The following is a 15,198-nucleotide window of genomic DNA, read 5'->3' as shown; positions in this document are numbered from 1 at the left end:
AATAGCCTCTTTCAAGCCCAATGCCTCTGCTTCTATAGGAGGAGTACACTCAAACCTTCTCGTTAGTGTTTGTGAGAGAGATGAACATTTAAAGTGAGAGATAAAAAATAAAAGTAAAATGTAAAAGGGCAATTTTTGGTGTTATGATTAAGTTTTGAATAGATTTGAGTGTAACTGGATATTTTTAGGGTGTCATTAGAAAAAATCTAAAAAAAAGGTAGTATATTAACAAAAGCGCCACAAGAAAAAAACCTAGAAATTTTACCCTATATCCCAACAATTATACCCCTACCCCTACAAACCATAAAAAAATATCAATTTTAACCCTTCCCAAACTACTTTCATTCACCCCATCAAATTTTCTTTACAATCGTTGTCTCCATTCAAGTTTTCTAATCCATGACGCACAAGCCCGCTAACAGTTTTGATATAATGCATGACGGCGAGAGGCAGGCAGAGTTCACATTAGGGTCACCACAAAGTTTTCTTCCAACTTGGCCGTAGTTTCTTGTTTTAATTAGGTTACATTTCTTGTTTAGTAAAATAAACTCATCAGAATTCATCGTTGCAAGTTTTCCGAATTTTTTGTGAGGTTCTATCAAGATTCAGATGGCCAATAATTATGTCAAATGATTAGGTGAATTCAATGTTTCTATATGCACAAGAAGACATGTAGGTGTGTCAAGTCCTAGCTCAACTGGCAAAAATGCTGAAATTGTTAGGCCAGACGTCATGATCGGGGTTCGAACTCTGATACCTCTACTTTGTGTGTGTGAGTTTATGATGGCTTTGCCATCTCATCTATCTACAAAAAAAAAAAAAAAAAAGACATGTACGTGTAGCTTAATCCAGTGAATTTGATGTTTTTTTTTAGTGGTGACAATAGCTGTATTTGGTGATGATACGATGGTGATTCTAAAGTATGACATCAATAGATTATCAAAGAAAATTAACAAGGCACACATATCACCAAGCAGCTGAAATTTCATGATTTTTTGGGCTATAAATTTTGTTACAACTTGAATGAGGGCTGTGATTCAAGTTTTCCTAAAAATTTGGTCGGGTGAATGGATTTGATTTAAGAAAGGTTAAAATTGGTATTTTTTATGATTTGTAGGTGTAGGGGTATAACTGTTGAGATATAGAGTAAAACTTCCAAACAACTTTTATTCAAAAACTGAATTATTAATGATTTAATGTAAATCGATATTTTTCTAAATCAAAAATAAATCCAATTATTGCGTAGTATACTAGTATATCCGGAAAACAAAACTATCGCATACCTCCCCTAAAAACAAAAGGAAAAAAAACTATCACATGCTTGCAAAATTCACTAAAAATCCTAACAAATCTTTTTCATATAACAACCCAAGATATTGTCAAAAAAATATAACAATTTTTTGTCAAAAAAATAATATAACAAACCAGAGATAAAAATCTCAACCGTCCATAACAACTACAAGTTACCTTCTAGGAAATTCTAAACCGTCTAAAATATCCCAGTCTCAAACAAACACTATATAATACACATGGTGTGTTCTTCATAGTAAAAAAAGCTATTCATCTCTCTCTCCGTCTCTATTTCTTCGTGTAGATTCTCGATCTTGTGCAACCATGCGTCCACCAACGAAGAGAGTAGATTACAAGGTAGGAGATAAAGTAGAAGTATGTAGCAAAGAAGAAGGGTTTGTAGGTTCATACTTTGAAGCCACAATTGTTTCATGTCTTGAGAGTGGAAAATATGTGATTCGTTACAAGAATCTTCTTAAAGATGACGAGTCTGAACTTCTTATGGAAACACTTTTATCAAAAGATCTTCGTCCATTACCACCACACATTCGTAATCCTTCAAAGTTTGAACTCAATCAAAAAGTTGATGTTTTTGATAACGATGGTTGGTGGGTAGGAAAAATTGCTAGCGAGAAGATCCTCATGGAAAACAGTTACTACTATAGTGTGTATTTTGATTATTCCCATCAAACTATTTACTACCCTTGTGATCAAATTAGGGTTCATCAAGAGTTGTTTTGGGGAGAGTGGATCTTGGAGGCATAATTCACATATATCACCAGCATGATTGTTAATCAAGACTGTTGTTCTTGTCGCTGAAATTACGATATATATGGTCTATAGATCAATTACACTGAATTCATAAATTGTAGACATTGTCCATTGTTGAATGTATTTTGAATTGGTTATTGGCAATAAATTCCAGTCTTTTAGTTTCTTTGGTTATTTTGATTTGTATATTTTTCAATTTATTTTGTGTGTGTGCATAACTGCATATCATTCTTGTCCTTTGATTTATTTTGCTGTGGCTGGGTTATATAACACTTAATCGATCAATAGACTTATTATGTAATTGATTGATGTTTCTATAATTGATCAATTTTTGTGAAATTCAGATCTAGAGTTACGATCTAGTTTAGCATTTTAACTAAAATCAAATCCTTCTTGAATGCGTTCATCGTTATTGCCTAGATATAATGTTGCTGTACATTGATTCCATGATTACAAGAGACTTATTCATAATTTTTGCACATGATTCATGGTTCTTGTGACTAGGGGGTGTATTGAATTAAAATTTCAAAGGATTTTAAAAGATTTTTTAATGATAAAAAAATTTTGTGGTATTCAATCAAGATTTTTATGGAATAAAAATAAATCTCATGGTATTCAATCAAGACAGTCAAGATTTTTTCTTGAGTACAACCAAATATCATGGTATTCAATCAAGATTTGTACCAACTTATAAAATGTCTATAGGTATTCAAAAATATGTAGATTTTAATGGATTCTTTTGTATAGTGGATTTTGTGAGACTTTTTAGTTAAAAATACACATAACATGCTCATTCAACAATCTCACAAAAAACCTTGAGACTCTTTGAGACATCCACAACTTTTGTTTTGTCTTTGTCTCATACCCCCACAATCATAGTCTCTACTTATTATTCCTTGATCGTTTATATTATTGTTTCTCATTGTTTTTGTTCACGTTCCATTCAAGAAAAAAAGTTGCTGTCCATGTTGCATGCTAATAGTAATAGCCAATTTTGTTCACGTTACATGCTACTGCTTCATAAGTGTAAAGTTATTTTTTAAGTTAATTTGTTTTTCTAATTTATTACTAGTTACAAACCCGTGCTTCGCACGGGTTGAATAACATATCTTGTAAAAATTTTGTTCTAAAGGAAAAATGAGCAAATTAAGGAATATTGCACAAACATTAGAAATATTTATCAAAACCTTTCCAAGTCTTGATTCATGAAAAGATCATATATTTTGTCCACGAAATCAGGAAAACAACATAATAATTAAGATCAAACTAATTGGAACCAATAAAGGAACCAATGATGTGAAAATTACGATTACATATTAGTGAACGTTGCTGCTGTCATAGATGAAATAAGAATCCACAATTTGTTTGATAATTGATAGCAATGTCAATACAAAATATTATTGCATTTTTTTAATAAATATTATGTTAAGGAAACAAATATAGATAATTAGACGATGAATGTAAAATATAATTATCGATGTACATTAGAATTATGTCTCTAATTGTCCAACATAGTAATATAAAGTAAAAATGTAGATAAAAAGTTTAAAAGTGAATGAAAACTGATTTTAATAGTAGCAGTGATGTTGTGATATTTTCCATTGATAGTCAAGTGACCAATTAATAGGTTAAATTGTAATAATATAATTGAGCATGCGGTTTTGGCAAAATAAATCAACTAAGTTTGTTATATTCTCAAGGTAATCTATAAAGAATAAACATGTACTTCTTTTTCTACCAATATATCTCATTGGTCTATATGTTGTGCAGCATATTCCATCTTTTTGTTTCCAACTAAAATTGTACTTTTAAAAACTATCCTTAAGATATGGATGTAATTACTTTTAAGAGCTGCAAATTAAAATTTGCATCTTTTGAGAAGTATTGCTTCAGTCAACATGTGTATATATCTTACAATTACTTGTTTCTGAGTTGCAAATGCTTTGATAAAATTACAATTCCACGACTATTAGTTCAAATTTTGATAAAATTACAATTCTATGTATATATAACAGCAGCATAGTTTGATATTTTTCCAAATTTTGTATAGCACTGATTTTGTTCTTTAATACTCAGCAAGTAACTTTAAACTTGATATAAATCTCAGATGGATGAAGACCAGGTGATAGAAATAAAACTTGAACATTGAGAGTTTCATTGATAGATAATTAGGAACATAACAAAACATTTTAAATAGACAATAGACATACATGTTCCATAGTCAAGTGAAACTTAATTTCATTACCAAACAAAACACAAAAGATTAGGACTGGTATTTTAGTAGCCTAAGGAGAAATGTTGAACACATGCACAAAGTGGCTGAAAACTCCTTAAAAGAACTTAAAACGGATTGTGTCTCCAGCCTGAAATCCATTCTGAAGCCAGAAAGACTGCCATCCTACCTCAAGTGTTGACAAAATCTAGTATCAAGTGTGGTATTTGATTTCACAGATAGATCTAGGGGCGTTATAGTTTCCACACAGAATGAGATGATCAAAATCAGCATCCCTAAGGAAATTCTCAAAAGCTTGGCTAAGGATCTATAAAAATTACAGGAAAAAAAGTGATGGTTAAAAGAAATTCAATATGTTAGTGATAGAATAATGATAATGAACTCAGTTTGGTTTTGAAACTCAACTAAATGTGATGTGTCAGACATGTCAAGCTGATCAAGAGTGATTTCAAAGAACACAGATTTATCTTACACTGTTTATAGAAGATCCTTTTCAGCAGATGATCACTTAGCAGGAGTTATGTTAACAACCTGGTCAAATTCATTTTCTCCGCAAACAGATAGAGATTGCTGCCAAGATTCATTTATCAATATATTAGTGTCATATATGATAAATGATATATTAATCTATATGATTAAAACATATATTTAGAAGTATGCAGAACCAAAAGGTCATAATTTGAAACTTACAGTAGCAATGGTAAGAGAATCAGAACACTCGGTATTGTTCTTCCCACCCAAGTTTGTCTGTGTTTGAATCTGAAAGACAACATTGTACTTTTAAACACAATGAAACTCATCTGGCTGAAGTGTATAAATCTAAAAAAAACACATTCAGATTGTTGAAGTGTATAAATCTAAAAAAAATTGTCCAGATCATACCTCTTCTGGTTGAATCTCATCTGGCTGCATCTGAAACTTAATATTTTTTATAACAGCTTCATCTCTAGTACACTTGAGAACAGAAGATTGATGATAGTAGCGTTGGTACTTAACACGGAAAATAAATTCAGTTTCAAGCATTTTGTCAAGATGCTTTGGATAGATTTTAGGGTCATCCTCCCCAACGTAGAAAAACATTGATTTATTATGCAGAACTTGAACCCATGATTATCTTCGTAGAGAAATGCATACAATGAAAGATAATACTAAAAAAATGGAAGAACAACAAAACCTTTATATAATAAATTTAAATAAATTTATTATATAAAGTAATACATTCATTATCCCAAAATACAAAATCAGACCTGTGACCATCATGGTCTACAGCTACAACAACTTTGTATCTAATAATAAATTTGACATTAATAAGTTATCAGAAATTCCTTATATTTTGGTAAACATAATAAGATACAGTATGGTTATCAACTTACCGTGTCAACGGAGCTACAACATCCTCACCACATGAGCATTTATAACTTCCAACAGTAGACTTTGAAGACTTGATACACCTAGTACAGCTCTCATAGTACCACCCAAAGTAATTAGGATTGAATTTTTTGGTAGTTCCAACAGTGAGACAATAGGTATGCTAGGACAATTTGGAAAAATGTCAAATAGTTGAAGACATCTTAGTGAACGTACGTATATAAATAAATGTAAAATACATAAAACATAGCAAACCTTTGTGAGATTTTTAAAGTCTCGACTCTTCTTAACTTGACTCATTAGAGAAGACATCATTTTGTGAAACTTGAGAAGACCCATAAGCTTGAGTGAATTTTTCGCTTGCTGATTGTGAGTTGTTAATGACCTGAAATCTGAAGTGAAAATAACAATTGTATAAAAATCAAATGAAGGCTGGAATTAAACAGTATATATAAACGTCTTAATCAACTTACTCAGACTTAAACCTCTAGACTACTGGGTGTTTCAAGTTAATTAGCAACCTCGAACCTGACCAGTTATTTGACCACTTGCTTGCCTTAAAATCTTTTCCCCAATATTATCTCCAACATAGATGCACAACGTTATTAGAAATTCTTATACTAATATTAAGAGGAAATAATCTTTTTTTCTTAAATATTTCCTCCATAAGCTTTCATTTTTAATATCTCCAACACAAGAAAGCATATCTTAATATTTTTTTTATTTCCTCTTCCTGTGAAGTCAACCCGAAACAGAGCAATCACAGAATACACAATCTGCAAAAAATATATTCAGTCAATTTTGTTGATCCAAACACAAAAATAAGACAAATTCAACAACAATACAAAACCAAATGACCAAAACAACAAAATTTGCATTTCATCAAAATTTGATAAAATCAACAAAGTGAATCGATAACACAAATTCACCTGAGTTGTAGACGAATCATTCACTTGGAGCTGCCTCATTTTTTTCGTTGCTATCGTTCTGAAAAACAAAAATTGCAAAGAACAAAATATGAGATCTAAGGTTTTCAAGCAAGTGAAAATAATACAAACATAGATGAGAGAGTCATCAGAAAGCTCAAAAATATGGGTTGTTTTGCGCACTAAGTAGCTGCAAGATCTATGAATTAGAAACATAATTCAAACATAGAGACATCATAACCTCAAAAATAATTAGAACAAAACAACGCAGCAATAGTCGTCAATTCAAACGCAATAAGCAATGGCATTGCAACAACAGCATGACATGGCGCCCACTGTCATAACATAGAAAACCAGTTTGTATTCACTTGTCATAATCATTAACAGGGACAAAAAAAAAATTGATAATAGTAATTTATAAAAACAAAGATGAAATAAGGATTCAAAACACCAGATTTGAGGTTTTATTCGTGATAGCTAAAGAACAATACGAAAAATAAAATTAATGATTCTGAAGTCAAATAATCTGATATCCACAATAACAAAACAAAAACTCAATGTAGAAACTGTCTCAAATTTTAGTTAAAATGACATTCGCGTGCATGTCGATTACGTGGAGCTGATGGCGCAGGTAATGAAAACCTTCCTCGAGCCACAACGCCGTAGAACATCCAAAGATGTGCAAAAATTATACTGTATATTAAAGTTGAAGTCAGTGATTTACACTCACCGTATTCTAAGAACCCAGACACACGACAAACCACACATATTGACTATCATCAAATTTCCATATTAACAATGTTTAGATAACATAATCAACTGCACCATGTTTTCTCATAAAGTTCACCAATTGCATTTTTTTTCCTTTCAAATCATCAATCAACTAAAAACATCATTTAACAAAATTAAGATTGTTCTCTTTTCCACCACCTGTTATTGACTAACGTCAGTAACAATAATTTCCATCTTAAACACAAAACCAGTGTTCCAAAACAAAACAAAGAATCACCAAATAACAAAACAAACCTATAAACACAAAATCACCAAACAACAAAGACAAAAACTAAAATTTTGAAAACATGCAATAACAAACAAAGGACCAAACTGAAATCACCAAACAACAATACAAAAAAGCAAAATCAAACCCTTAAACTAAAAATAACAAAAACGCAGAAAATGATGACCACTGTGAAAGGCAACATTGGCATGAAATACGCATCTTGTAGATTGATTGATTAGTCTCAAAGGTGACACTAATGACCAAACAACCTATAGTTTTGAAATATTGCTTACATTTCTTTGTGCCATTCTTGTAAAATTAATTAGTTTTCATAAATCAAACCTGCTTACATTTCTCTGTGTCATTCTTGTAAACAAAATTAGTTTTCATAAATCAATGGCTCTTATTAGCAGAAATCTTCACTCTTTTACAGTATAAAGGAAATCATGAACACAATGAATATGAATTAAAAGAATAAGCTAGATTACTAATCATCTCATTCATTCCCGCACACTATACTTTCATTCTTCCACACAATTACCCTACATATACATTTCTTGGCACAAAATTAACTTTATATAATAGCATAATTTCCACAAAATTAATGGAGGAATCAGGAGAAAATTGGCATTCTGACTCTGATTTGGTAAAATCCAATTGAAATCATCTATTATTTAATACCTATGCTATCATGATGATCATGTATAAAAAAAGGCAATAAAAATCTCTTGATGAAATTAATACCATGCTAAGGATTTCTTTATTGGTCATAGTTACCTTCAGTACTGCTATTTCTGTAGTAGAATTCTTCATTCTAATATTGCAAAAAGCAAAGATATTCTTGCACATCAATTTTTATGCCATCAAGTAAAAAATTCATGCATCACCAATTTTATTAACACCAATGATATAACCAAATAGATAATCAATTTTATATCTCATCAATTATGCCAAAAAACCATATGTGTTAGAGAATTAGCAACACACCTCTATCAATTCTCATCAATGATGACCTCTATCATAATCCACATGCAAAAAATATGACTACTATGAAAGACAACATTGGCATGAAATACGCATCTTGTAGATTGATTGATTAGTCTCAAAGGTGACACTAATGACCAAACAACCTAATAGTTTTGAAATACTGCATCAAAGAAAACTAACTAAACATCAACCAAACATAAAACAATCACTTAGAAAATAAAAAACACCATAAAAAAAAGGCACGCCTTTGATCATCTACAATGAAACAATCTGCAGGAAAAAGAACCAAAAGACAAACAGAACCTTCAAAAGACAACCCACTCAAATAATTTCACAACCTACAAATCAGCAGCAATGCGTTTACAAAATTGAAATAACTAATTGCAAACTTGATTCATGACATAAATGCAAGTACCAAAAACATACTTAGAAAAAAAAAGTACTAATTCACTCATTCTTATCCTTAATTTGGGTCTTTTAACCTCAAACCCCAACATCACCATTGTTGCTACTAACAACCCAAAATATATAATTAATCAAACTCATAAGTTGTAATGTTAATCCATTCCCTACAACAACTTAAACAACTTATGCTTCAAAATTCTAGCTTATACATCAAGTTCTAACTCAAAACACTTTTCCAGCAATCAACAAAAACAGAGCAGAGTTAGAAAACACACATACCCATCAATTATTGCAGCTGAGCAACCAAAAACCTGAAAAACAAATAAAATCAAAACTTTTTTTCAATGTAAAGCAAAACAATGGAAAAATCAAAACTTTTTTATTCAAAGTATTTGAAGAAAAGAAAACTAACACCAAGAAACTCCTCAACAGTTTCTCTAACCCTCTTCATACCTACACAATCAAAATCACATAATTAAATAAAAAAATTAACAATTCAATTGATCAATTATATCAACAACAACATTAACAACATAATTAACAATTTGATTAACAATAACATTGAATTGAGTGTATATGAAGATGATCCAGAAAGTGAAAAGGGAAAAAATTCATACTTTATGAATTTCCAACGAAAATTATGCTGAGAAAACAACATCTTGAGTAGAAAAAGGGGAGAATTTCATCTTCTCTTCTCTCTGAGGTTCAACCACCGAACCCATAAACCCCATTAACCAAACTTCCATGAATCAAGCCATACATGTGTGATTATTCATTTCTTTTCATCTCTTAGTTGATAGAAGGTGGAATTCCAGCACATAATGAACCCTAAAACTCAAATTGGGAAAGAAAAAAAACCTGAAAAAACCAAATTGAAGAAATAACCTTGCATTTGAGCTAACATGTTACCAAGATTAAGTTTCCAAGCTTGCATGTTGATTTGGTTGATGATTTTGGTAGGAATTGGAAGAAAGGGGGAGGCAGAGAGAGAAGTAGAGAGAGGGAACCGGACTGTGAAGGGAAACATGAATATGAAGTATGGAGTAGTGGGAACGATGAAATAGTGGGAATGAGAAGAATTAAACCGTATCATTCCATATATATAGGCAAAGCCAACAAATTATCAATTTACAAAAATACCCCCAAAGGGGCAAAATAGTAAAAAAAACGGACAATTATCGTCCTAAATAGATAAGTAGATTATTCTTTGGTTTTTTCGCATATATTTTTTGTTGTTGTTATTTTACCTTTCACTAACAGGGCAACATTCTGTTTTTTTTTTTTTTTTTTACTAAGGGGCAACGTTCTATTACTAGTGATCTAACCCGTGCGTCGCACGGTTAATTTTTTTTTGTTCATTTGTCTTGAACCGGATCTTGTTCGGTTTCCTTCAACCGTTCACCTGCATATTGTGAGAAATATTGATTTGCACAAACAATATAAAAATAGAATATTGACTCGCACAAACAAATGTAAAAAGAGAAAACAATTCATATACAAAACGAAAGATAAATCATATGTTAGACGCAAAAACAAAAAACAAATGAAATAACGGAAATTTTGGAATAGAAATACAAATTATAAACATCATACCAAAACAAAAATATCATTTTTTTAGTGTAAAAAATAATGTCATTTAGGTTCAAAGATGAGCTACAACTACTAAATTAATTGGGTTCAAGGGATTAATGAGTTCAACCAAATGATGAATTGTTCGGGGGAACCTGAGTTTGATTCTTGGATGAAACAATTCTTGGCCAGACTATACTTACCTCACGATCGAACTCCAAATTACCAGTATGCATGGCAATGAGGCAAGGTGGGGACGGATTTTACCATCCCCGTCCCCATCCCCAATTCCCATATATTTATCTGTTACCCTACTCATACCCAATGGGGATGAGAAATTGAATCTCATCCCTGTCTCCGACGGGTTCAGGTATCTCATTCCCCGTACCCAAAGCGAATCATCTTTTTAATACAAAAAGAAGTTTTCTCCAGCCCTTAGGGCAATGTTTTACTGCAGAAAAGAGATATCGAGGGTGTGAGATGTGGAAAAAGAAGAGGGAGAACTCGAGTAAGTCCAGACACACTGACAGTCTTACTGATTGAGTGAAATGGTTTAGGATTTGAGTTTTTATTTATATGAAAAAGAGTAATATAGTAATTTTTAACATCCGAAGGACAGGTTTGGGTATGAGTTCCGGGTGGGTATATATATATCCATGTAATGTGTCCTGTACCTATGTTTTGAAATCAAGGAAAAGTCAAACCCATATCCAAACTCAATCAAAGTGGAAAAACCCGTCCAATCAGGGTGCGTTTAGGCGGGTACCCACGGGTATGGATTTTGGTGCCATGCCTAATCCATTCTCCTAAAAAACATATGGTTAACATAAAAAAAAAGGCCACATCAAATAATAGTTGTGAGGTTAAGTATCAAGTCACGTCTCAATTCAACATAACTTTTGGGGTGTTAGAGCATATAATAAAAATACGATAATACAAATAGCTATAATTAAAGAGTCGGGATTCACACAAGGTGTAAGGAAAAAGACTTCTACTAAAGCTCAACCATTAAATTAAATTGATCCACTGGTTCATAAATTTTCCGTAAGAAAGGCACGTGAGACACATTTCTATTTCTTTTCCTCTTTCTTGTTTTTCATAGAGAGCAAAATGATCATCATGTCTATAAAAAGTTCAAGGAAATCGAACACCGGTTGTGCAGGGACTAAAATCAATTTGGCAAAAAAAAAAAAACACGATGTCAATGAAAATATAACACACAATAACCAACTTGACTAAAATCAATTCTAAATTTCAGTTTAATTGCTTAATTCATATGGATTCTTTGATTTAAGCTAACCCTCAACGTGACCAATTTAGTCCCTTTTTTTGCCTATTTGTGTTTGAACGTACGTGGACGGTGAAAAAATCCCAACATATCAAGATGAAATTTAATTACAATGTTGTTCCCTCTTGACGTAATGATCAAACTATTATTCAAAAACTGATTGTTTTTGTTAAGAGAAAAAAAAACTTGAGTGCCTAAGTCGTAATTTAGGTTCCACAAATTAAATAATGTTTGGATAACAATTATTTTGTGATTGATTAATGGAACTTAATGTCTTGACTATTGTTCAAATATATTTGATTTTGTCTTCCTCACACTATGGGTTTACTCGATGGAAAAGGGATGTCAAGGGAAGAAAGCAAGTCATGGAAAATTTCTCACGTCACAATTTTTTTAATTTTCGGTTGAATATTTTGAACCGCATGATCTCTTGAATTTAACCGTTCATATTTGGTGTAAGTCAGACGACTTAAACCTGGCGTGTGACTCATAATTAAATGAGACTACATGGAAACATGTCTAATATAGGGATACAAATATCATAAAAAAATAATAACAACAACGTGCACACTTCACTTGAAATCAACATCGCATACACTTAAAATTAAAAATACGATCGATGAAGTCTAAAATAGGAATAGAAATTTCATTCCGAAAAAAGCAAAAGAAGAAATTTGGGTACAACTAAACTTACATATACATTACACCATTGAATGTGAAAATGAAAGCAATCGATAAATTTTAAAAACATTACATCTCAAATGAGGATTTTTGATTGTGAATTTAAAACAATAATGTCCCGGGCTTTTAAATTATTTGAAGCACAAAAAGCTTTCCACAAAAGACCTATTTCAAATGTCATACTTTTCTTAAATATACCTCATTTTTTTCCTGCTCATTATCAATGCAAAGTATTGGATGTTGAACAAAGTGTTGCCGCAGATAGTCAACAAAATGACCTGGTAATGCCAAAAACAATAAGATTTTTTTTTTACAATACATTCAACATTGTTAGATTAATCTACTGATATATGTGATATCATGTACATAATTTTCATATTTAATAGAAATTTAAGACACTCGCCAATAGTTTATTAATAACAAATGTTTGTCCCATATTTTTTATGTTTACTATTCACATAAACTTATCCCATGTTTTTTATATTTGTCCCCTTTTTTATTATATTTATCAATGACAAATACCTAACTTGAGTTTTTGTTATTAATTTATATGTAACAAATATTTGTCTAATGTTTTATAAACCAACTCGATCATTGACTCGGTAAGGGTGTTGAGTCATTAGGTCATTGATCGAATCACTACATCATTGGTTGAATTGCACTTGAAAAAAATTAAAATGCATGACACAATCTTATAGTTTTGTCTCAATAAAAAAAAAGTTGTATAGATATTAAAAGAAAGCCATATGAATATCTATATTAATATTTTTTTCTCTCAAAAAAGTAGTATTAATAATAACAAACCTACTTTATCACTTTTGCAAGGACGACTATATTATTTATTATTTTTAAAATAACATTTTAAGTTAAATATGTTTTTAGTCCCTGTAAAATTATCAAGTTCATGTTTTGTCCTAAAAAAATCATTTTTATTAATCCCTAAGAAAATCATCTTGCAAGTAGTTTTAATCTACAGAACAAAACATGTTTAATGATCTTTCAAATTTTAAATTTTAAATTCTTTTTTTCACATGCATGTTTAGAATATTACACAAATTTCCTCCATAAAAATTTAAATTTTCTTTACCTAATATTAATTGAATATTAATTACTTGAATTTTTTTGTAGGCGTGAGATCTTTTTTCATAAGGACGAAAAAATTGTTAATAATAATAATATTTTTTTTTACAGATATACTAATAGTAATAAATTAAGTGATGGTTTTTTTCATTTTTCTTTTAAGTGATGGTTTTTTCATTTTTGTTCCTCTTTCTCTCTGACATTTCTTTCTCTGCCTTCTCTCTAAGGCAACCCATCCACCGCCTTGCCCTTTTGATCCAAATCTCAGCCACCAAGATTTAATAGTTTCTAATGGTAGTGCGATGAGAACCTTCCTTCTCTGCACCACCCTTTTCTAGTCCTTCGGTGCTGCAATATGAGTTTCTTCAGTTCCTGTGGTTTTACGTCATGTGTTTTGCAGTTTGTCTCCTTCTTCAGACCGGCATCCAATGTGCCTTAGTTTGATATTATCTGTTGTTCACAAGGTTAGTTTCGACTGAGGTTGGTCAACTGAGTAAAGTTACGGGGACTGTGATTTTATTTCTATTGATCATTATTTTTGAATAATTTTTACCTATCTTCCACACAAAAGAAGATAAATTACTATTAATGTTGAGGTCAATCAACTATGAGTATGACTTTGCACAAAACAATAACAAATCCTAACATGTAAAAAATAGCTCATAAATAACTTTTCTTGTTCATGTTTCCCGTGTGTTCAGAGTTTATGCAATGTCCTACACTGTTCCATGTGGTTTTCTTGGATTTTTAATTGATTTTATTTTTTCAAAAAATAAATCATAAAATTAGTTTATCGCTATATATTGCATCTTTAAATAAAAATATGAATATTTCAAAAAAGTATCCAAAATTTATATTTTAACAATTGACTTAGTTTAATTCATATAGTTAACCATTTACTATTTTGTTTCTTTTGGTCTAGTGGACAAAATTTTACCTTTTAAGATGATCAAACCACTCTCCATATCATAATATTTCTACCAATTGACTTAAGTTTATGGAGATCTGTTTAATGTTAATTTAAATCCATTAATAATTTAGTAAATAACCAACAATAGATCAATTCAAGTGGTAAATAACTTGAACCCCTTAAGTATGTGGTTAGGAGTTTAATTTTTGTCTTATGTATATCGAAAAAAATCTGAATAAGAGATGAAAACCCAGTTTGTGTGCTCCATTGTTTCTTCGATGAAGATTAATTATAGTTAATCGAAGGTGAAAACTTTGTATCAATATCATGATAAAAAAATGATTTTGTCAGTATAATATTATATCTCAAAATCTATTAAATAAAATATATCTCAAAATTGTAAAGATAAAAATCTCAAAATGAATATAGAAATAAATAACAAAAATTCTTAAAAAGATAAACATCCTTATTTATTAATTTTGTTAGGTCTGCAGCAATTTAACCTAATATTTTCCTGCTCATTTTGTATTAGGTTAGCAGTAATTTAACCTAACAAATTCCATCTAAAAAAATGTATAGCACTAATTTCCTTCCTATCCTCTTACCCTTTTTTTACACTTATTTAATACTAAAAGAATGCATCGCACCAATTTCATTCATATCTTGTTGGTTATACATGTGCGGAGCACG

The 15,198-nt window shown here is 30.8% G+C and overlaps 2 protein-coding genes across 2 annotated transcripts; one reads left to right on the top strand and one right to left on the bottom strand.

Annotated features, from left to right (window-relative positions):
• The first annotated feature begins 1,564 nt into the window (after positions 1 to 1,564).
• On the top strand, positions 1,565 to 2,235 carry LOC146931723 (protein AGENET DOMAIN (AGD)-CONTAINING P1-like). The gene has a single exon (XM_085703292.1). It carries the CDS (start codon positions 1,615 to 1,617, stop codon positions 2,053 to 2,055), a length of 441 nt encoding a protein of 146 aa, XP_085559418.1. The 5' UTR covers positions 1,565 to 1,614; the 3' UTR covers positions 2,056 to 2,235.
• A 1,952-nt stretch (positions 2,236 to 4,187) lies between these two features.
• Positions 4,188 to 10,057, bottom strand: LOC146931722 (uncharacterized). The gene is made up of 12 exons (XM_085707685.1): positions 9,598 to 10,057; positions 9,393 to 9,433; positions 9,260 to 9,291; positions 6,592 to 6,649; positions 6,136 to 6,438; positions 5,918 to 6,054; positions 5,668 to 5,825; positions 5,502 to 5,580; positions 5,177 to 5,404; positions 4,985 to 5,053; positions 4,700 to 4,864; positions 4,188 to 4,601 (listed from the first exon to the last, which is right to left on the bottom strand). Exons 6-11 carry the CDS (start codon positions 5,999 to 6,001, stop codon positions 4,799 to 4,801), a joined length of 684 nt encoding a protein of 227 aa, XP_085563811.1. The 5' UTR covers positions 6,002 to 6,054; positions 6,136 to 6,438; positions 6,592 to 6,649; positions 9,260 to 9,291; positions 9,393 to 9,433; positions 9,598 to 10,057; the 3' UTR covers positions 4,188 to 4,601; positions 4,700 to 4,798.
• Positions 10,058 to 15,198: the final 5,141 nt, after the last annotated feature.

The sequence above is a fragment of the Medicago sativa genome, chromosome 4, assembly GCF_051527215.1.
Source record: "Medicago sativa cultivar Bolivia chromosome 4, Bolivia_mono, whole genome shotgun sequence".
NCBI lineage: Eukaryota > Viridiplantae > Streptophyta > Magnoliopsida > Fabales > Fabaceae > Medicago > Medicago sativa.
This window is presented reverse-complemented; position numbering and strand designations above follow the sequence as displayed.